Source organism: Diuraphis noxia, unplaced genomic scaffold (assembly GCF_037042655.1).
Source record: "Diuraphis noxia isolate RWA-SAM2 unplaced genomic scaffold, SU_Dnox_SAM2 contig0001, whole genome shotgun sequence".
Classification (NCBI taxonomy): domain Eukaryota; kingdom Metazoa; phylum Arthropoda; class Insecta; order Hemiptera; family Aphididae; genus Diuraphis; species Diuraphis noxia.
In genome coordinates, this window is record NW_028301711.1 from 44,487,617 (window position 1) to 44,513,185 (window position 25,569).

At 27.0% G+C, this 25,569-nt stretch overlaps 2 protein-coding genes across 9 annotated transcripts in view; one reads left to right on the top strand and one right to left on the bottom strand.

Annotated features, from left to right (window-relative positions):
- Positions 1-233: 233 nt before the first annotated feature.
- Positions 234-9,684, bottom strand: Naus (cortactin binding protein N-terminal like nausicaa). 3 transcript variants are annotated; one of them, XM_015520082.2, is made up of 10 exons: positions 9,134-9,672; positions 8,332-8,450; positions 8,157-8,258; positions 7,867-8,088; positions 7,011-7,190; positions 5,286-5,446; positions 4,205-4,320; positions 2,279-2,374; positions 1,184-1,266; positions 234-1,109 (listed from the first exon to the last, which is right to left on the bottom strand). In XM_015520082.2, the coding sequence occupies exons 2-10, from the start codon at positions 8,419-8,421 to the stop codon at positions 690-692; spliced, it is 1,470 nt and encodes a 489-aa protein (XP_015375568.2). In that variant the 5' UTR covers positions 8,422-8,450; positions 9,134-9,672; the 3' UTR covers positions 234-689. The 3 variants fall into 3 exon arrangements, with proteins under 3 accessions (XP_015375568.2, XP_015375567.2, XP_089072737.1); XM_015520081.2 differs by having other exon boundaries at positions 9,040-9,672; XM_089216611.1 differs by lacking the exon at positions 2,279-2,374 and having other exon boundaries at positions 9,040-9,684.
- A 913-nt stretch (positions 9,685-10,597) lies between these two features.
- The window catches only part of tai (basic helix-loop-helix family member taiman), a 49,495-nt gene continuing 34,523 nt past the window's right edge, over positions 10,598-25,569 (top strand). For 2 of the 6 annotated variants that reach the window (XM_089216604.1, XM_089216606.1), the window contains exon 1: positions 21,085-21,385. In XM_089216604.1, coding sequence (XP_089072730.1) covers positions 21,255-21,385 — 131 coding nt within the window. In that variant the 5' untranslated portion in view covers positions 21,085-21,254. The other 4 variants (XM_015513330.2, XM_089216605.1, XM_089216607.1 and 1 more) reach the window with 4 other exon arrangements.

The window sequence follows — 25,569 nt, forward strand, 5'->3', positions numbered from 1 at the left end:
TGTAGTAATAATATTTGGAAGATATTAATTTGGAGATTTAATTTTTAATTCATTTTTATGGTAACTTTTCCAAGATATTTGAGTTAAACCCCTTAATACAATAACAGTGATGTTATTTGATAAGCTTAAGGTTTATTATGATATTAGAATGTTAAACATAAAGTGTATAACATTTCATTTTTAAAAAAACATGCCTTAAAATGTAAGACTAACATAAAATCAAATTAACAGAATATGAGCGGTGTACTATATATTTTGATAACAACTATAAAATGCAAGTTGTTATTCTTACATTACATTATCAACCATAATTTTTAGAATATCATTTAGTTTTAAAGCTTGCCTTGAATACCAAGTTATATTAGATGCACAGTCTAGGAACTTTTTGATATTTAATATGCTAAGAAATTATTTTGTTATATTAAATTAATTAAGTACAATTAAAATAAAACTATCATAATAAATAAATTATGAAATAAAATCAATTTCAAATGATTATTTGTTACATTCAATACGAAATATGTAACAGTAAAATATGTGTAAGTTTGAACTTACTATTATTCACTAAAATTTACTACTTATCTATTTTGAGAATACAATTAGTCTTATCAAGCGAACGCATATATAAAAATATAATTTTTATATGAAGTTTATTTCGCTGGGCTGACATTATTATAAATTTTTAAAGTCTAATTTTTTAACATTTCATCTGGCTTATCTATAGGACCAATCTCATTAGATAAAAAACTATTATGCCTAAGTTGAGAGTCTTTTTGATCTTTTTCAGCAGTAGAAGCAGCATTGTCAGCAACTGATGTCTTTTTTATGAATGATATTAGATCCTTTTTTGGTGGTATAATAGGCTTATTAGGTGGTACAGGAGGTGGTGTTCCACGTCCCATAGTTGTTATTTGTTTCTTAATTAATCCAGGAATATTACTTTCAGTTGCATTGGGAACAGACATGTTACGTTGAATACCAAACAATGATTTTTTGACAGTGCTTGTTGGACCGGACTCAGACTGCATGCGATGACCAAATGAAATAGGTTGTTTTTTAATGGTGTCTAAAGGTGTAGAACAATCTTCATCGTATTGAGATTTATCAACCTAAAATATACAGTTTTAATGTTTTAAAATGTATAAAATGTCGCATTCAACAAATTAAATGTGTATCTAGTAACCTGTGTATCATTAGTTTTACCACTAATTGGTTTCAAACAACGCAAACTTTGACCAGGATTTACTGATCGAGCAATTCCAGTCACTAAAAACATACATAAAAAAAGAAATCAAATATTATTACTTAACTACAAAATGTAAGTAGGTACATAGGTACATTCAATAATAGTATTAATTAAAAATAAATATGGCATTAAATAGAGATATTTATATTTTAAACTGCCTGAAATAATTCAGTCATATTCTAATAAAAATTAAAGTTAAGAGGACATAATACCCATATGAGTTATCTTCGGATTTAAAGTGCATAACGTACCAAATTTTACGCTCGGAAGATCGCGTTTAGCTTTGTTAGTTTAAAAAATAGAGTGAATTGACCTACTATAAAATTTGAAGGTAAGAATTTTATTTAGATGACACATCATGGGATTTTTACTATATTTTAATTTTGAAGCGAGTTATAAGTATTTTAAGATGTACAAAAAAATTTACAATATAATATAATATTTGAAAATTAAAATTTTGACTGTTGTTTAATTAACACATTTACATATTTTCTACTTAAAATGTTTATAAATAAAAATTTCTTCAACGAACAATTTTCAAAATATTTTTAAAGATCATTTAAAATGATATAAATAAATAACTAGCCAAATATTTAGGTTTCTACTAATGCATAAATATACTGGGCTTAGATTTCTTAATAGAATATTAGTAGTAATAGTATATTATTTATTTTATTGTATTTCATGTATATTTTATTAACATGAATAATTACTAAATTAAATCAAATTAATATACCATATTATTTATCTTTAAGTTAAGCCACAATACAAATGTTATTTCATAATATGTAAAAATTATTTCCTTTTTTTAATGACCCTTGGCAACATAGGCCATTTAATGTGATGAGGGATTACGGTTAGATGAAGAATACATATTCATGTGGGATAAAGACTCATTGTTATAAATCCTTATAAGTCTCTCATCTTTCATCTCGCAAAGCTGGGCAATACTTGGCAGCAGCAGACATGAGAGACTGCAGCCAACCTTTTATTTAATTCTTATTACAATATATGATGATCAAAAAAATTTACTTGGACCAGAAACTCGAACGCTAGATGCAGTTGCTGTAGGTTGAACCACTTTGGCAACACTACTTGTTATTGGATCACTAGGAATCACAGCTGTAACTATAAAATTACCAAATATGCAATTAAAATTGTAAAATATTCACTACTATTAGACATAAAACATCGAAATCAGCATCAACAATATGTTTTAGGCACCCAAGACACCTAAAAATTGTATTTTGGTTAAATTCCAACCATTGTTATTCCACAAGAGGTCTGAGATGCATTCTTGGGTATTAAATTACAAGTCCAAATTGCATTATACAATTAAGTTTTATATTTTCCTTTTAAATTTTATAAACCAAGAGCTGTCATTTATATAAATAAGATTTACATGTACGTTAGTCTACGTTCTAGTTTATCTAGTGTGTATTGAAAACTGGCTTTTTTACATACTATTATTAAGTAAGAGCACATAATATAATTAATATAATTAATAAAAGGCCCCATAGTTCCGAAACAGACAATTTCCATGGAATCAAACATTTATAAATCATGTTAAGCTTTTGTTTTTCACTTAATATTTCTAGTAGAAAAATAGAAATGTTTTGGTAAATGATAAAATAATCAAGTTTATAATTTGGTCATCTAAATAAATCTATTTTTAAATTATTTTCTTGGCAAGGCAATTATTGATGAATATGGTTCTTGTTTTTCTGCTCACAATGATAATTTTTTCCCCACTAATTCATAATTTTGTTGGTTACTCATCCCCATTTGTAACATTGAGTTAGTGTAATGCTTAAAAATGTCCTAGAGAGTTGGCTATTGTGACTTGTGAGTAGTATTCTCATTGTAAAAAATATTTTTTTAGAACTGTTAATGACATACTATTTTTCCCATAAAAATTATACAATATAATATTTATCTCAGTTAAAAAAAATTAAATATGGCAAGCTTAACATAGCTATAATGAGTGTACAATTAGTAAACTACTGATTACTTTTCCTGTCTGTATTTCAAATACTTATACCTATATCGAATTCTCATTTGTCAAGATTATTTCATTTACAAAATTGATATGGTTATAAAATAAATATCAGATTATAAAAATAATTTTAGCACTCATAAAATTAAATTTAACTTTTAAGTTTTTGTCTTCATATTTGTAGTTTACGGTATAACAATCATATGTAACATGAAAGTTGTTAGAAGTTTTTTATATATTATGTTATATTGTTTAATTTAGTGTTCAGTAAGTAAAGTTTGTCTTATGTTTAAATTGAATTCAAATGAAGCACAATATTTTAAAATATTTAAAATAATATTAAATAAAAAGTAAATAATACACAATTTGACTAAAACTAAGAATTATGAAATTCAATTTAGTCCATGCAATGAATAATTTGGACTATGACCATCCAAATTGAGTAGTACCACTTTTCTTGTAACATATCATACATATAGCAAACATTTTTTTTCAATATAGCTATGAAAATTAAACACTAGAAAACCATCATAACAATGTCTAAATCTTAAATCCAAAAATATTTAGATAACAATTGGAAATAAATGGGTAAATGTAATAATTTATTTATATTTTTATTATTTGGATTTTGAATTCAAATTACATTTAAGAAAGAAATAATATTTGGGAAATAAAATGTAAAATCCTGTATCTAAGCTGCATGGATGTTGCAGAGAATTGATATGTTGAACTAGGTAAATACAAAAAAACATGTAATTTCATAAACAATCAAGCCCTAATTTTAACTTTTATGGTAATTTTTTTATTATTTAAATAAAAAGTATTAAATTTATAATTATACATTTACAGAAACTTACTTGCATTTCAAATTCAAATATTTTAAAACTAGTACTCAACTGATAAATTAAATACATAAAATGGTAAAAAACTGAAGTTAAGTATGATTAAATCAATATGATTACCTGAAGACCTATTGAAAGGTTCAATCAAATTATTTTGAAATGCTTCACTTAGTTCTTTTTCTAGTGCAACAATTTCACTTCGACATTTTGCTAATTCAGCTTCTAAAGCATTTGTTCTAGAACGTCAAACAATATTATTAATAAAAGTCTATATAAATCTATTCACAAATTAGATAAGGCTCCCTTTTGCATTTATGTTAGATACCAATAGACTACAGAGGTGGTTTTGAAATTTACTCTTACATGAGATAACCAAATATTAAGAAGGTACAATATTACTCCAATATAGTTACACATGTTTAATATGCTAATGTATTATTTAAATGGTATGTGATAATGTTGGAAAGAGACTAACCAGTGCCCAGTCATAAATAGATTATTAAATGACATTAAGACCATGTAACAGTTACAACAGCTCCCAGCTCTGTGAGTGCAGTCCCCCACCTATTGATTAACGTGGCTGTATACATTGTATCTAAATGAACTAAGTTAAGATACAGTATGTTTTGACTGCCTCAGCTGGCATTTTGTGTATGCACTCTTCACATAAGTTAACATATTTACCAATGTGTTAGTAGACATACCTAACATGTGTAAATAAAGGCAACAGCAGCTACCACCACTGAAAAATAGCAAGCCACTAGTGGTGGTGGCTCTGGATGCAATATTAAATAGCAACAGCTTATAACGTAAGAGTGATCCATTCTCATGTTTCGTAAAGTATGAATAAAAATACTCCACATTTTTTTTTTACCTACAGCATCAAATGTCTAATTATTAGACTCTAATACATACAGTGGAACTTTAATAAGTCAAAATTCAATGGAAATGAAATTGTTTCAACTAATCAAGGTCTCACTCCATGAATTAAATTTTTTAAACTCAACTATACAAATAAAATTCAAAGTGTTAACAAATATCTTTTGATTTCTGAAAATTACAAGTGAAGTGGCGCCCACTCCCAAAACCACCACTGATAGACCATAATTTAATGCAATACTCATCAGTCATTTAATCATAAATCAATAGCAGTACTAAAACCAATACTCTCCAAGTTTTTAAAAACATTAAAACAATTTACTTTTTTTCTTCTAAACTAAGAGCTGCCATCATCTTTTTGCTTTCAGTATCAAATAAAGCCATTTGCTTTTCTAATTCTGCTTCCATCTGTAATGACTTTTTACTTTCTTCTTCCAGCCCTTCAGCCATTGAATCAATTTTGCTTTTTTCTTCACTTAATATCTGAATTAAGAATACACTTACTATAGATTTTACCAAAGGTTTATTGCTTATCAATTTATTATTTTAGTTTTAAAAATTAACTTGTCAATTGATATAAGCAAAATAATTGAATTTAAAAATTTAAAAATGTTCTCAAATAGTTTTAGATTCTGAGCGGAGCGAGGAATGTATAATGATTTTACTATGACGTGTGGTTTTTTTGTTTTGTGTCTATCATTATGCTTTGGGGCAGTAATACTGCTTCAATTTTCAACTTTAGTACCTCGTTCAATCAGAAAGTGAATCTAGTTGGTACTTTTTTTGGGGGGGGAGGGGAGGGGGGTCAAAAGTAAAAAAATTCCCAATATTTTTCTTAATAATTGGGATAAACAAACTAAAAATTAAGGAAAAGACGGGCATTTTTACACACAATAAATTTTTGATAAAATCGATTTTGGTTTTTGATGTAACTTTAAATCAAATGACCATAAATACATGACATTTTCACTGAATGTTTATATGAGTATATTCTATCTAACATGCCATTTTCAAAAAAATGTTCGATCATTATTAGTTTTTTTCAAAATAATATTGATAAAAATGTATTTGTTGAGTAGAAAAGCTTCAAATTTAATACAAGGCTCTTAACATATTGTTACAATAGCAGTTGAAAAATAAAAGAAATTCAGTCACGAAAAAATTTTTTTATAAGCATTCAAATTTGAATTTTGCCAAAATATGTAAAAATCACAAAACTTCGCAAAATATTTTAAGCTAGAAATTCATAAAAGTTTTTCTTTTTAAATCTAAGATTTGAAAATTTAATACAAGGCTAACATATTTTTACAATAGCACTTGAAAAATAAAATAAATATATAGTCACAATTTATTTTTTATGAGTATTCAAAATTTGAATTTTGACAACATACGTAAAAATCACAAAAATTCGCAAATTATTATAAGCTAGAAATTAATAAAAAATGTTTTTTTTAAATCTAAGATTTGAAAATTTTTAATAATCTATAACATATCCTAAACAGATAAACTGTCTCCGCTCAGAATCGTTTTTCGTATACAAAGATATAATATCATTGGATTCAAATTTAATTCCATCCATTACAGTAACATACATCTTGTAACCTACTGTACAGCAGAGCGAAATCCCCAACTTATCCGCTTTTTTTTTTTTAATTTCATTTTGAAATTTGGATTTTACACTAGTTTAAATAAACTTTTATGAAATAAAATATTATGGAATATGACATTTGCAAGGGATATATTTTGCTAACATTCAAAGCATAACAAATTAGAGTTTGATAAAATTGATCTTAAATTACGTGAACTAACAACTCAAAGTGAAATCTATTGAATAAATATTTGCTGCAAGACAGATACAACATATACGGATATTATATTGTCTTAATATCATAGGAGAACTATAGATATTTTAGATTGTATTTATACCAAATTTTTACATATTTGCCAATAATTATTAATACATTTTTTAGTATTAAAACCAATTAAAACAATATTATAAAAACAGAAAATTAATATTTATAATTGTAATGAGAAAAAGGTACATTACTTGTCCGAGATCTTCAGAACGTTTTCTTTCTTCAATATATTTCATTACAATTTTTTTTCTCTCAGCTAGTAAAAAAAATACGATTTGTTTGTGTTTTAATCGTTCTTCTTCAAAAGCATTGTGCAACTTTTTGTATTCATACTGAAGCTGTTGTTTCTTTAATCGCTCCAGATCTAATATCTAAACCAAATACAAAAAAAAAAAAAAAGATTAAATATAAATCATGGACTGGCCCTGTTAATTCAAATCACATCTATGATACAGGGATCTGGTGACAGCACAAACTATAATTACATATATACTGTTACATATAAGAGCACTCTAAGCAGCGAACAAAAGTCTCTCATAACTCACACATGTCTTCAACCACAAGCAGTCTCAGCTACTAGTTGTTCAGGTCCCATGACCAGTCAACAAAAACAACTGCAGTCAAATTGTAGTGACCAACCAAAGAACAATTTGACACTACTAGGTGGGTCTAAATATTGCTCCAAAATTCATTTGTATGCACCAAAGAGGTGTGTTCTTATTTAGAACAGAGTATAAATAATTAAGAAATGTTTGCATTATACAATCAGGCTTTATTAGAGCCTTTATTTTGATTTTATAATGTATGCTGTTTTTAATGTAGAGGGGGTTGGGGAATAAATAATAAAATAGACCTATAATATGGTAAATGTTGATAGTAAAACTTTGTTAATTGAAAATCTAACACATGATTGTTTGTCTTAAATATAAACAAATCAAGATGATGAAATTACAGCAACAATATTAATCAATATACATATAATATATTATAATGTCTTAATTCAACACAAAAAAGTGATAAAAATGATAAGGTTTAATTTTACTTTACCTTTCGATGCATAACTTGATTATCTTTTAAGACATTAGCTATCCTTAAATGAGTTCTTCTTTGTTGTAATACAAGGTTTTCAAGCGATCCTAATTGTTGATATGAAAGACTATCATTATTAGTTTCAAAAGTGGCAAAACAATCACGCTGTAAAGCTGCCAATGGGTCCTTAACAACACGATCACTGCCTCTGTTTCTTAACATACATTTTACTTTTTCACACTATAAAGAAATAGAAACACAATTTATAAGTAAAGGACTTATCATATTTTATGCAACAAATGTATTACCTTTAACGTTGCAATAACAATATCTCTTGCTTGGAGTTCACCCTCTAAATAGCTTAAAAGCTTTAATAAATCAGACTTATTTAAATCCATTTTTGGTATTTTCTAAAAAACATTAATCAGTCATATATATTTTGAGTCATGGGTTTAAATTAAAAATTTAAAGTGTTGGTAGTACCTTTACAGTATTTCTATCACTAATCTGACGTCCTTTGGCTTCATTTTGAGAACTATTACAGTTTGATGAATTTTCATTCTTGGTAGTCATAATGCGGATAAAATATATTGAACATTATCCTAACAAAGATTCAAAAGAAGTTAAAGCTTTTACATTTTAAGTTAAAATATATTAATATAGTAAGTAAATAAAAAGTTATTTATAACATTATCTTTTTCATAATTAATAATATTACGGCATAACAGTACCTTCTAATGACTTTTAAAAATATTAAACAATAATTGAATAAATTACTCTAAATGATAAGCACAGGGGTATGATTCGCACTATTAGAACCAGATCCACGCAATAAAGCGGTGTGCTCTGTGAACACCTATATTATATGAAGGTAATCAAATGTTGTAAACTGGTTACCTACATATTCAACGCAGTGTAGCGTGAACCTGTGGCTTTAAACATTAAAGACTATTTAAATAACCGAACATTAACCAGAACAGTGATCAAAACTTAGAATTAGTAATATAATCGTTGAGCAATAGTGACTTAAAGATTGAACAATGTCTATGTTTGAACTAACGGTTCGGGTGGACCGCACCTCAAGAAACACTGTGCAAACAACCGGTGCAATGATAACACCGGTCTGGTGAAGACTACAGTGTGCAAACTATGTAAACATTAACATTAAAGCAGACGAACAGGCCATCGTACCAGTCGTGTCGGCAGCTATGCAGGCCAGTCGAGACGCCCGGCGTCCCAACAATGCCGGAAGACGATGGACAGAAAATTCGTCGGGATAGCGTACCTGGTGGCGACGCGACGCATGACTACTACGACGGGGCGGAGTACATGTCGCTGCTGAGTGGTCGACGACAGAACGGCAAAACGGCGAGACCGAGCAGAAACGCAATTAACAGGATGAAATAATAAAGAGAACGGATCGGCTAGAACGACCGGATGACTTGTCGCTGGATCCACCGCGGTCCGTGATCTATAAGATCATTAAGATCGTCATTCGTCATTAGCAGTTTTCACATATCTATCTCGCGGTATCAGTATCTAAGGTCGTGGCTCTGACGGGGTGGGGCGGTGGGCTAGCATGGAATTGATTAGACGGCTGTGATATTCGGCTGGCGGACGGCGATGCACAGCGGTGCGGGTCCAAAAAAAAAAAAAACGTAGCAGACGGCCTAGGAGTCTGGGACGAGCGGCTAGTCGGGCTGTCCGTGCCTGGATGGGACGAGATTTTCTAGTTTTCTACGCCTCAAAAACCGAGCAAAATCTGGTGGCGGCACAACGGCCCTGTGTTAGGGGCGAGCTACGGTTGAGTATATTTTGTGAGTTGTGATACTTGTGTCGTCGACGATGCGTGAACGGTTGGCCGCCGCCGACAGGTGTGCCGATCACACGGACCGCGTTTCACCTTGGCGACACACAATGCACGTACAATATTTTATTTATGTATAATATTGGCCCAAAATATTGTACCGTGTCAATACATTATTATTTACGTACACATGTTGTACCTATATTATTTACGTATCGCATGATTATCGAATGGCAAAACGCAAGTACAATGCGCGCTTGTGCGTGCGTACGACATGTAGTACACACAAGCGCACGCAGACGGGCCGCACACTATCGGCACGGCCAACCCGCCCACCACCCACCAACCCGTCTAACCAACCGAGTCTGCCTCTGCCGGTTACGATGTCGCGTCGGTACATAATCTTTACGGTCAGGGTCAACGGAACGAAGCATGTGTTGTGTTGTGTACACTGTACGCGGGCTTTGTGTTAACCGGCCATATTGGAATTGTTGTAGTGATTGCACCACGACTACGGTGGTGACGATGGTGATGTGATTGGTGAAGAACGTTTTAAATCTTCTATCTTTATTGATTAGATTTTCTTCGTGTCGGTTAGAAAAACATAATAAAAGATTAATGAATAATGATAAAGTCTACGGAAAGAAAAAAAATATCCATATAATTGACATATTTGACGATAAATACCAATAAGGAATATCGCAATTAGGAAATAATATTGAAAATTACAATAGGGATTTTCGTTTTTATGAACGGGGCACCGGACGTGATGACGACCGGGGCGGCGGGGCACCGGAAACCAACCACCAACGTGTCGTATCACGCACGATAAAATATAATCGTGAAAATTATTGTACGCGCGCACGTACGGTTTTTTTTTTCTCTCCCCCGGCATCAACGAGCGCGCCATTTACGCACCGAGATATTACATTATTATTATTATTCCATAGTACCGTACTCGGGCCGCCGGATCGTGTAAACACAACGTAACTCGCGTACTACGCACGCCGCCGGTCAGCCGGACAAAACGTCAGGTAATCATAGACACCCTTGTCCGTATACAGTGGATCACAGCAGTACGCCGATTGATAATTATTGTCATTAATGTGCTGCCTATCTCGTGGCGGCATTGGATTACGTCAACGACGACAACAACAACAATAACAACAACAACAACAACAAAGCCGCACTGATAATGATAATGCGACCGCCACTGTCGTTTCAGCCGTCCGAACCGGATTCGACGATTCAGAGTATTCGTAGTTGGTTGTTTTAAACGATCGAAGGACATGTCCCATGCAGTTCGGATTGGATGGTAACTGTACCCACTCTGTGACATGTACCCAGATCCGTCAGGTAATTAACAAATCCATTACACCTATAATAATAGTTATTAATCCTTAACAATAATAAAATTACTATTATCCGTGTCTTTCTATAATTGACGACTGGTGAAATCGATCTAACGTATATCTCTTCTGTCTTGAGTTCTTTTGGCGCTCCAGCTCTTGCAACGCTACTGTCGTGTGCGACACCATCTGCGCAATCAAGTATTGTGTCGTATTACGTAAAATTTAATCCTAAGACGAGTATGTGATGCCAACAATACTTGTTCATGGTGTAGTTGTAGGTTTGATCTCCAGTGTATACCTATGTCATTTGACATATATTTTCTTTAAATCCAAATGATAAATCCGTTTTTAACACTTTCATTACTTACACCATTAAATTTCGGTTTTAAAAATTTGAAATCTACTTGTATAAAGAATTTTTTTGCTTAAGGTCAAGGTCTAACATTATTAACTCAAACTAAACACAACTACCATTGGCACTCATTATTATACTCGTTAATCAAAAATGTTGATAGTAAGCTATACTCAAATTAAGTCTTGAATTAAGTAAATACAAAATTAGGTTAATTAGTACTTAGCTCTTACTTATACGATAAGTACATAGTTTTTTAAACCTCATATCAACACAAAGATAGTGAACTATCTCTAAACCTCTAATTTTACTAATTCTGTACATAGGACACGGATTATGAGTATGTTTCAACATTTTACTAATTGTCTTAGTTTTGGTTTTTTATTTTATATTATTTTAAATTGTAGTAAGTGTTATTAATATTTTGAATTTTTATATTTCATCTCTAATTGATCAAATTTATTGTAATTCATTGAAGTTCCTTATAAATGCTTAAAACTAGATACTGATGAGGTTGATTTTATTGATTTTGTAAACAAGTGTACAGATTTATTTTAATGTAACATACATTTTCTCTAAGTACATACAATTTTTACTCAAATTTGTATGATGCAAATAATTTTCTGGCTGAATGAAAGTCATATTAGTATATAGATATAAAAAAAATCAAAATCTAAAAAATGTAGATAAATCTCTTTGATTGGACTTAAATAAATGCAAAAGGCAAAAATAATCTCTCAATTGTAACATTATTACTAGATATGTTATTAGTGTTAAAAATTACATTTCAATCATGAATAGTTCCAGTTAGCCTTATATGTCTACTTACAGATCTACAGGTCTACTTACCTATCATACTGACTCACTATTTACCATTATACACGCCATTATATTATGTTGGTTTAAACAAATACTCTATCAATAAAAATATCTTTTATATCGGGCTATATTTTTGTATATTAGGGATAAATAATTATTACTTGTGCTATTTAATTAGAATCCTAATGAAGTTTTTGTGAAGTGCTTAAATTTCTTTTAGAATCTAATATTATGTGATTAAATCACCTTTAATACCTATAAATCATTTAAATTTAATGTTGTACACATTTTAATTTGTTTGGTGTTGATAATCTCATAAATAATTTAGTACGTATTTAGAATGATTGTTATAGGTAGATTATTGATTAAAACTTAAGTCATTACTCATTAGTATCCCATATGTTTCCTAAGTAAATTTAAAAGCAATTATCTAGCCATAAAAATGTGATATAAATTTTCTATTAAGTAACTATTTTAATTTTTAACCAGTTAAATCTATGAATTATAATATTAATTTAGATTTAAGTTAATATAGTTGGTTTATTTTGTTATTCTAAATAGGTAATTAATTTTTATTCTTTTCTATTCATTTCAAATAGATTTGAATTAGGTCATCCAGTTCTCTAAGATTTTTGCATAGATTTTTAAACTTAAGGTTCTTGTTTATTATTGTGACTACCAAATAATATGTTAATATTAATTGATTTATCTATTGTATACCTGCCTAAAATATATTTTTTATTTCTTTTATGATGAAACTAAATCCACATATTATATTATTCTTGCAGTTATTTTTTGATGAAGCAATTAATCAATAAATACCAAGACTATTATTTTTTGATTGTTAAAATAGTGAATAAAAAAATTACAAAATAATTAAATGTAATTTACAATAGGTAAATTATTCATTAAATAAATAATTTTGATGTTATTAATAATTAATATAATCAGAAAAATGTATGCCTATTGCTTAGTATTTGTCTACTACTGAAATAAAAGAGTACTTATTAATTTAACAAATATTTCTATTAAAGCTGGTATATTTTGTAAGTACTAATATATTATAGTACTATGGAAAATTTAATATGTGTGTAACAGTATTATAATTTAGTTCACTTAATAGTGTAAAACGTTGAAAACCAATATTTAGTGTTAAATATCCTGTCCACTTATACATCATAATGTAACATAAAATCTAAAATTGTAGTTTGAAAATATCAGTACTCTACTAACTTTTTTTTGTGAATAGTGGATATGTGATAAATAATTTGTAATTTGTATATATTTAATATATACTTAGGTATTAAAGTTTTTTTTTTTTTTTATAACATCACAAAAACTTTTCAATAAAGCACAAATTATTTATATGTACATAAACATAATACAAATGTTTAATATATTATCAATTACTTTTTAAAAGTATTTTGAATACTTTTTTCTAGTGGATTAACTGATTTTTTATTTGATTTCAATAACAAATTTTTTAATTGTTTATAAATGAACATTATAATGATCTTAATAATACCCACCTATCTGGCTATAGTTAAAAATTATATTCAAATTCAGCAGTGGATCTAGGTTCTTTTTTTGGGGGGTTATACATTTATATATAACAGGCATATAGGCCATTATTTTATTACTTACAATAGGGAAATTTTGAAGTCATACAATACCTTATTGTAATCTTTAGTTTGTTGCTATAAAATTGAAAAATAACATTACTGTCCCACTAAAAATAGTAGAAAACAAAATAATATATTACTATAAAATATTTTGTATAGAAATATACAATATTTACAAAAGCAATTTCTCTGGTGGAAAAAGAATGAAATTATTTTTTAAATGTAATTGGACGTTAAAAAAGTTTTCCAAATACTGCGTTCAGAATACTCATAAAAAGTATTCAATATACCGCATTGAATACTTGAAAAAAAGTATTTAAAAAGTAATCTGAATACTTGAAAAAAAGTATTTAAAAAGTAATCTGAATACTTTCCATGTCTGCAATTTATCATCTAAGATTGTAGCACTATTGAAGATAAATTGATAAATGATAAATTTCAAATATTCATACAACTGTAATAGTGAATGTGTCATAATACTATAGATAATACTTTAATTGAAATATTAATACATTGTAAGAAATGTTGATAATTTTATATAGCTGGAGACAATAAACAATTGGACTTAACCTAAAATTAGGTTTATTAAATATGATTTTTAAATTGTCAACCAACATATTGATATAAGATTGAACAGCCTAAATATATATATATATCTGCTACTACAATCATTAATCTATCAGATAGTGTTAGCGTCAAGTTCTAAGTTTATATAATATAGGTATTACCTACATTCATACCAACTAAATAGAACATAACTAATACTATAACATCTTTCAACATGAATTATGTTCAAAATTCAAATTGATACTATTTTAATGATTTATACCACTATTTTGCAATATCATGTACACAAAATAGTATCCATGGCAACATATGTCACAATGGATAAATAAGATACTCTATACTGTATATAGAAACCTAAGACTTGGTACCTAATGGCTAATTGCATGTGGCTATCCACAACTATATAAAATTTGAAATTAGCTTTATATCACCTAGCAAATTTTAGTCTTAATGGTACCTCATAACTTTTAAGTTATGAAAACTTCTCCAAGGTAAACTAATCAATACACTTCACTGTATAGCTTACTATTATTGATTTACTTAATAAAAAATAATATATAAAGGATTCTAACTATATTTAGTAACAAATGACAATGTTATTTTGGTTAAAATGGTTTTTTTTAAATTTATTTGAGTATGGAATTTATTTCTAAAAGCACATTAAGCACCTTGTTAATTATTACGGTTGACAGATTTTAAAAACACCAAACCAGGACATCATATTGAATAACCTTTTTTCCCCGTTTAATTTGTTTATTATCATGTTCTATTGTAATATTGAGGTATCATAGTTTAATACTAGAAGCTAATAAAAATATTAAAAACCTTTTTTTGTATAATTATACAAGAATTAATAATATCCTATATTTTAATTGAAAAATGTATTAATCAATACAATTTTTTACATAAACTACATTTACTGCATTTACATTTATTAATTGTTAGTAATAACCTAATGTTCATACTTTTCAGTTGAATGAATGGTTTTCAATATAGCTGTATTACTTTTAATTTTTAAATAAAATTCATTGCAAATTAAACCCAAATTCTATGTATAATGCTATTCTATGTTTTATTATTAAACAAAATAATATTAATGTTATTTTCTCTTGTCTTCTATAAACCGGGACATGTTGTTAAAACCGAGACTGTCCTGGTCAAACTGGGACGAATGGCAAGCCTATTAATTATTATAATAAATTTAACTGTACCTATTTAATTAAATTATAAAATGTCTGATAGTTTTAACTTATTTGGTCATTATTTATTAATGTATTGTTAATATTTTTATTAAACTGATTTTCTATTCTATAATATTATACATTTTATAGAAAAATTTTTAGTTTCAGTTGTTTATAAAAAAATATATTAATGCCATTTTAGATTCTTATATTATTTCAAATAAGTTACATGAATATGCGTATTGATGTATAAATTCTAAATATCTAAATAAAAGGTTTATGACTTATAGGATTTACATTTTAGTTTGTACTACATGAAAAGCCGGTAAAGTAAACCAGTGGCATATTTTGGGTGATTTCTCGGGGGGTGTCAACATTTATTGAACCTCACAAACAAAATTTTTAGTATTATTTACTAATGTAAAAAGACATTGAATTAATTTTTTAACAAATTAATATGTTAGGAATTGACAAGAAGTTTTACATTTGATAAAAATAGTATACTATAAAATAAGTGACAACACTAATGTCCAATATATTAGGACTTTTTTTTAAATGTCGGGGGGTGTCAAGACATGGAGGACACACCCCCCCCCCCCCCCCCCCCCCAAATACACCACTGAAGTAAACTATACATTTGTTTCATAATTAAAAGAAATTTTATACTAAAATTTGTCAGTGCGTATTTTAGGATGTTAGTATTTCTTTTTCTAATATTTTAACTATTTTGCTATTTATTGTTGATTAATGTATAAATCATTACTAAATCAAAATTATGTTATGAAAAAAAAATACCATTTGCTTGGCAATGATTGTCAAATTTGTAGATAGTCTACACTCCAGAAAAAAATATTCAGGTATTATTCTTTAATTTAATAATCTTTTATCTTAATTGTTTTTTATGGATATCAACAATATCTGTGTATAAGCGGTTCCAACCTTTAATACAAATAATTAAGTTAATATTATTCAACAGTAAGTCCTTGTTCATTTTTATTAGTATTAAAAAATGTATTATTATTTTCTTTGTTCTTTTTTTTATTATTATAGAATAGTATAAAATAATAATTTTTACAAATTTTCCTGTTTGGAAAAAAATGCAAGTAGTAAATTTTTTGTTTTAATTTAATAACTTCAAAGACTTTATTTTATATTATTAATGAGAAAGGGCAATCCCAAAATAGAAACCTAAAACATTAAAATTAACACTTATTTTATACTTGCATATTAAATTGTTAAGTTAAAAACAATAATACTGTTACCAATACTATGTGGACACTGTTAATAATGGCTTTATTTTTGTTATTTATTATTGATCAAATGCAATTTGAACTAGGTACCTAGTTAGTAAATATAAGGTAGGTGTATTTATAATCAGTTAAACTTAATGATTAAATTACTGGAACTAATATTTATTCCATTTTACCTACTGTAAAACCTATTAGTTCTTACTTTCTTATAAATTCAATATTTTTAATTTGTTTTATCAATTCATTTTTTGGCAAATTAAAGTACCCTTCAAAATTAGTTTTTAAACGCTTAACAAATAAAAATAAATAAAGATTCAACAGAAATAAGACTAATAATTTATTGAGAAGATCTCTTTTTGTATATGGTATCTTAAATTGTACATTTAAACATTTAACCTATAAATTCTATTCTATAGTATGTATCTAACTTGTTTGATCGAAAAAAATATATAATATGTCCCTACCTTCTTAGGTAAATATTTTTTTTTTTTTTTTAAATGTGCTAGTAAAACACATCATTTTACATTACTTCTGATATAATTTTTGAAATTTAAAATAAATAATGGCGATTAGATTAACGGATGTATTTATATTATATTCTTCCATACTCTCAAGTTAAAGGCTTTGTTGTCATAAATTGTTGCACTGGGATGAAACGTAAACACCGTTCAATAGGTAACTAAAGGAAGGGACTCATAAAATAAATTGTATACATAATCTAAATGTTAGTATAATATAATACAATTAAAAGTATTTTAAAGTTCGGTATATTTCAAATTATCTTAGTGTTTTCTCTAGAAGCTTAAAAAACTATGCACACTAACTCGTTAACCACAGAGGTATCAACAATATTTTAATCGCCCTGTTCATATAAAAATACGCATATAAGAATAATTTACAATTAAATTTTGGTGTGAAATTTAGTTGAATTGGGTTATTGGTATAAAATATATATTTAAATGTATTTGCATTTTTATATATTAACACTCCTCCACGTAATTAAATACTAATAAGTAATAGAATTTTGATAAAATTGCACTTATTATTAGAAATAAACAAAATATGTCAATCATTTTTTTATAACTATATTTTCTCATGAAATTGTTTTAAACTCGATTTAAAAATAATAAATATTTGTGCACTTATCCTTGTGTTTGAAAGACAAATATTATTACTTTAATAGAAATATTCAAAACTAGATTTGTATTTAAAATTGTTCTTCAAATGTTTTTCTCAATAAATTAAATAAAAATATTTTTATTAGTATTTCATTTATAATAAAATTGAGTGAAATCAGTTTTATATAGGTACGTAGTTATAATTAATTTCATTAAATTTAGAAATCCAAGTATAATTTATTTGTATTATTCATTTAACTGTTTTTGAGTGATTAAAGTATTTGTAAAAAATTTGAAGAAATGATTAATATATAATAATAACATACCTAATTCTAATTTCTATTATTCAAAATAAAATCTAATTAAACGTGAAAAATAATATTTTTTATAGTTACTTAAAGTGTAAGTATAATAATTATAATTTCGAATTTATTTTAAAATGGTTGATCCTACAATAATCTATCGAAAATAATTTATTTTAATTTAAATATACTCCTCGACGTCGAGATCATATCGAGACGTCTGACATTTTACAAAACAATATGTTATAGAACATAAACTTTAATAGTTTAACATTTTTGAATTATATATGAGAATATATAATTCAAATAATATGTTAGGTTAAATACATACAAATCCGTTGTATTGTATTTGAATTTGTTGTGACTTTACCATCACTATGAATGGAACCGCGTGTTTTCGTATTCTCATAAAATATATATTAAAGATTTATTGTTGAGATATTTTAAATTTTAACAAAGCGGCCTAATGGTTGTGTTAATATGTGCCAGATGGTAAGTCTACTGTGTGAATATTCATCCAGGTGGACCAAGATTTACCTGCCTCCTAGGGTGTATGCAGCAACCCTTGTGTGCCTATTCAGTTTTTTTAACAAGACATTCTCCATTTATTATATTTTACACACGCAGTAAAATCTAGTTATTTTTTATTCATTCAACTCTACCCTCTTTTTGGAAGTCGCATCTGCATTCTGAAGGTTATATTTCTTACCGACAAATTATTTAAAAAAATATTTTTTTTTTCTAACGATTAGTTGGCGACAGAAAGATAAAAATAACACGTGTCTATTATCAAAAATTATCACGTAATTACTATAATTACTTAAAAAAATATTTTATTAACTCTATAATATGATAATAAGAAAATATGAATTATACCTATATATTGTATCATAAATATATTAAGTTGTGTATTGTCTATACAACTAATTAATGATTTTGATTATTCTTATTTAGTACAAACTTAAATGTAAGTTTAAAATAAACATATATTTTATTTATTGTTCTCTTGGAACGTTATAAAAATAAATTTTGACTTCTGAATATTTTTTTATATTCCAGAATGACAAGTAACATAAAATCGTTGTTATTACACGGTTCAATTGTATTTTACAATGTTATAATAAAAATAAATGATCATTTTCTAAATAAGAAGGTTTATAACATAAAATGTTAATGTCATTTTATTAAGTAGATGAAAACTAAAAATAAAATATATGTAATTTCAATATTATTATGATATTCTAGATTTTAATAAAATTGTTACGTATATTTATTTACGTAATAGTTACGTAATATTATCATCAAGATTTTTATATTCTTATTAATTGAATATAATAGCTAGGCATGTACTGGCAATTTCAATTAAAATAAACGATAAATTTTTTTTCTTAAAATACATCACACAATCAGATCAAAATTAGACTAATTGATCTCATGTTTTAAGCTTTTACTTAATATCTGTGGGAATACTGTTAATATAATTGATTTACGTCTTAAAATAATAAGTTTGAAAGATGTGGTGTGTTTAAGTGATATAGTTTTAATGTATTGTTAATTTATGATACGTCAAAAATATACCATTATTTACTGTACTAAATCATATATTTTATTATTTTTTTTTCTTATATTTTTTTGTTTGGCTAGTAATATGCTTTATTAAAAACGTGATATTATATTTGTTGAAGCAAATCATTTTATTTGTTCTTTAACTTATCATTGCATTTTTAACATTAGAACAGTGGATTTAATAAAAGTATAATGTGAAAATATTTTCACTATTAATTTTTACGTTTTATTTACATACTATTATATTTACTGTGAATTTATTTTTTCAAAATACCTGAAATATGTTTTGTCATATTTATCTTCATACTATATTTATTATTATTATTAACGTTTATTAAAACAAAATCCTTATCATCAATTTAAAAATAAATATATAGTTACGCGTCAAAATGTGCATATATTTATGTAAAATTAAATTGGAACTTATAGTTTCCTTTAAATCATACCGATTCTTAAACATTTTGTATCCCATTGATGCGTATAGGCACCACTCAGATAAATAATACCTGCATATCGTATACATGTATAAATCCATGCCTACTTAAATTAATTGTTTTACTTTTAAATTAAAAAAAAATCATTTTCATGGAAGGTATACGTATGATTTGTTAAATATATTATGAATATAATATATATGTTGATTTAAACAGCCATTAAAAATAACACTTTAATGGGCTCAATTATTATTATTTCCTAAAATAGGAGGTTAGTTACCTTTATGCTTTATGATAGATAAAACGTTAAATTCTATTAAGACCCGATTATTATTTATTTATAAAATTGAATTCGATAAAATATTATTATTTATCTCTTTTGATTGTTTAATTTTTGTTTTTTCGTCCCATCAAAAATAAAATACGACGTCGTGCATTGCAAAATGACATGTTGTAGAACAATATAATTCATGAAATGTATTGAATACAGTATATAAAGTACTCAATATATGTATAATTTTATTCTACCGTTACCATGGTTACTGTAATACTGCAGAATAATGATATGAAACGTTTCGGGGATGGAATATCGTTAGCTTGAAACCTTTATATATCATGTATTTAGATAAAGTGTGTTATTCAACAGTATATTATGTACCGTACAGTAATCATGCATATACTTACATCATTGGCTGTTAGGAGTGTGAAGTGTGGGCAAGACGAAGATTATGGTGTCGTCAGCGACCACCAATATGCCCATGTTGTGGTATAGTGTGTTTGCGGTAGTGCGTGCGCAACATTGCGCTTGGCCTACTGACCTGTTTGCTCAGGACCTGCCGAGTGCCGACTTCGGTAGTTCAGTCTGATTCTAGTCGCCGAATGTGACACGCGATTTGCGCGTTTTATGTTGTATTGTACTTCTCACCTCCCAGTGATCTAATATCGTATTTAGTTTTTATATTCATAAAATATTATTTATTTTATTTTGATCATTGATAAATTCGCATTTTGATGTAACAATGAGCAGTGAAAAATAATGTCCTCTATAAAACTGCACAGCAGCCTGTCATCGAGTCCGTATAATTTCGAAAATGATGCCGATGAGCTATTCGAACTGTCTTCTCCTGATTCAGTGTGCAGCGTGTACTTAGACACGAACAATACTCGGTACGTTATATTATTCAAATATCATCCGGTACGTAACTTATATCAACTTATACGAATTTTGTTTTTTATAATCTCAATTATAAATAAATATACTACGGATATATTAATAACTGTGTAGTATGATTTAAATTAATAGTGACGTATAACCTCGAAAACAGTATTTGATAACATTCTTTATTTATTTTTATTTTAAAATTATAAAATTAGATGATTTTATGTATACCCAATACCTATACACTATACAGTTCAATCTGTTTACAATTTTGCTACTATATTTTTTATGTATTATTCACAAAATATTATTTATTGTATTATTTATTGTAATATTATTTATTTTTTTAATTTTTTTTATTTTTTATTGATCATTTACGACTTCGGCAACAAAGGCCATTAGTTATTTTATTTTTTACATTACGTTTGCTTACATGTTTAGATTTGGTTATAAATATTGGTTTGCTTGAGGAAGTTAATTAAATCTGCGTTGAGTTGGTGATTGGTTCCAAGGGCTGCATCGAGGTTGTGTGATATCCGGCTGTGTTTGATCCTTTCTTGATTATACTTTATGCAGTCCGATATGATGTGCTTGACAGTGAGATTTGTTCCGTAGGTTGTGCAGATGGGGGGTTCCTCTTTGGCCATGAGGAAACCGCGTGTGATTCTTGTGTGCCCTATCCGTAGTCTATTTATTACTGTTTCTTCTTTTCTTTTGAGTGAAGGGTTATACCATTGGGTAGTGTCACCTTTGATTTCGTTGAGTTTGATATTTTGTTTGGACCAGATGTTTTGCCATTTGTCGTTGATGATTATTTTAATGTATTTTTTTGTGTCATCGTATGATATTTGTTCTATCAAAGAAGTATCTGTATTATTTATTGCGAGTGAAGCTTGTTCGTCTGCTATTTCGTTTCCTCTTATTCCTGCATGTCCGGGTATCCTCATAATGGTTATTTTTTTCCGTGTTCATATGCTTCATTTAGTTTGTTTTGAATTTTTGTTGCAATGTCCCCAGAATTGAAATGGTTTTGGATGCTTTTTATGGTGCTTAGTGAGTCACTAAGGATGCTACAATATTTTGTTGGTATAATAATGTGACATAAGTAAAATAAATAGTTATCTATTTTATCTACAATAAATTTAATATACTATTAATATGCATTAGTATATTGCTATAATGTACACTAACTGCAAGTTGTATAAAATATAAATAGTTTTCGCATTTTATACTCAGTCTCTCAATATAAGTATTAAGTATGTACCTATTTGTATTTATTTTATAATATGGTAATTGCATTTTGAATTCAGAATTAAGATTATTAATTAAACTAGTCCAAATTAAGGTTTATATTATTTATTGTGAAATATAACGTCAGAGTTTTGTTAGCGTTTTTCAGATAAATTATAATAATTATTAGGTACTTATTAAAAAGTAATTGTGAACATTAGATTCACTAACTAATACTATCAATATAGTGAAAAAGGCTTATAATATTTTTAAAAATAGTCGAATATATTGTTTTTCTGCCTAGCCAGCTGCAACGTATCAATACAATACAATATTGTATAATATAACATCTTTAAATGCTTTCTATAAGATCGTTGTCATTTTTCTTATCAATATGGTTTTGTTGTCTTTTTTGGCCATATGATTATGTACTTTGTTTTCAATAGAATTTATTATTGTCAAAATTTTTTCCATGTGTTTGTTTTAAAACTGAAAAAATTGCGTGTGTTGGAGGGTGGGGGTTTTAAAACTGACCTAAAATAAATAATATAAAATCTTTTTTATAATATAAATAAAATTTACTAACAACGAATCTATCAACGCTGTACGGAGAGGCAGGTAAAAACGTTCTCAATCGTGATACGAAAAAAGGTGCGTTCGCAATCGTATATCATCCTTGTTTTATATTGTTAAATATAATTTTAACGGTACAAATGTATTTATTTTTTTTTTACCCATAAGTGATTTTATTAATTTATATTTCAGTGAAATATAACAATGGAATTTTTTTAAACGTTTATTTTTTTAAATATGATGTTTATATATTATATTATTTGATAATTACAGCAAATAATTATATTAACACTATGTACCTACCTACTAGCTTGCAAAATACAAAAAACCCTAATTAAAGCATAATTCTGTATGATATGATTTATTTATTTTGTATACTTTCATAAATTTGTTTGATTCAGTGATATTAAAATTGATGAGAGTAAAATATGTGATGAGTAGTTTGTTAATGACTATTATATTATGTGTGAATTGAACAGAAATGTGAGATTTATGTTACATTAGCGTCTTCTTTTTACATTTCAGTAATTTAACATAAAATAATGTATATTTTACATATTTTATACATTTTTTATTCTTGGAATTTGGTGAGCAAAATTAAAATATAGGTATGCATGTTATATTTACACATCATCATATTTGATATTATTTATTTCATTGATAACACTGTTCAAATACGGTTATAGTGATTAATCTTGTATATTATTATTATTATTTTTTAATTCTCTTATACAAAATAAAACAGAATAAACAATATAAAAATGTTTCAACAATTTAGTGTTGCTAGTTTAGACTACTTAAAAACACGTACATAGGTTTAGAGACTCATAGAATTTATTTAAAAGAGGGTAATTTATTTTGTCATGTAAACAATACGTGTGTTCTTTAAGCTTGTAAATTATTATTTGAATTTTACACTTTTACATTTTTTAAATGTACGTGATCAAAGTGTAAAAATTAAATAGGTAGATACTATTATGCCAACAGTATTGTATTCTGTTTATTTAAACAAAATGTATTGGTTCACCCACAGGTCATTTAGTCATTACTACGAACATTATTATTTATGATCATTAATTGTGTGTTACAAAATAACATTATTGCTTATTTTTTGTTGTATATTGTGGTATAATTGAATATATTTTATATTATGTTGTTCTACCAATATTAAATTATTATATTATTGTTTTTAATATTAAATACAATACGTAATATCTATATTGGAAGATGGTATACTATTATGAATAGGTGGTATCATTGATTATAAATTGAATTAATTATCAATGATAATGTATAATATTTTACGAGGGTACTATATGCCTATAGAATATTCAGAAAAAATCTTTATTTTAATTTAAATTTTATTTTATTCTTGTTACTTGGTATTAATATTTTTTTTTTTTTTTTTGTAGAGTATGAGTATATTGAGTATATATACAGGGTGATTCTTTTAAGTGGGTACACTAATTATCTCGAAAAGAATTTACTTTTTTCAAAATATTTTTAAATATTTTTTTATCCTTATCATTTTTTAAGTTTTTTACTTATTTGAATGACAACATAGAGTTTAATTTCATATTCCAAAGCAGAATATTTTTCTAAGTATTTTGATTCATAAAAATCGAATTTAGGGCTAGTAGTTTTCGAGTTTAAGTATTTAAAGTTTAGATCGACAGAGTGGAGTGGTACGGGGTTACCCCTCAAAATGTTTGTCCACTACTCCGCTTGTCTAAACTTTAAATACATATAACTCATAAACTACTCGTCCTAAATTCGATTTTTATGAATCAAAATACTTAGAAAAATATTCTGCTTTGGAATATGAAATTAAAAATTGATGTTTTCATTCAAAAAAGTAAAATAAATTACAGAATTATAAGGATAAAAAATATTCAAAAATATGATTTTTTAATAAAAATTTTGGTTTTTAACAACTTGAAACCATGTAAAAAAATATTTTGAAAAAAGTAAATACTTTTCGAGATAATTAGTGTAACCACTTGAAAGAATCACCCTGTATATATACTATATATATAACTGTATATACATATATATGAAATTTAATTTTACTTTCAAATAATAAGATAGAACAGTCCCAACGGTTCAAAACTATCTTAAAATCCAATAATCATATTGCCCCAATCGCTGAAAAATTAAAATGATTGATACTAAATCAACATTCATCACATTTTCATTAGGACCAAGTGAACCCTGCCAAACTTTCTAACATAGAAATATATTTTCATAATTTCCCTTCATAAAATTTTCACTGCTTCTTAGTTCATTATAAATAATAATCTCTACAATAATGACTTAAAATTCCAATGCGGCTTACTTAATCAACCAAATCATTTTCCTTTTCATTTCATTCAAAGTTAACCCACATTCT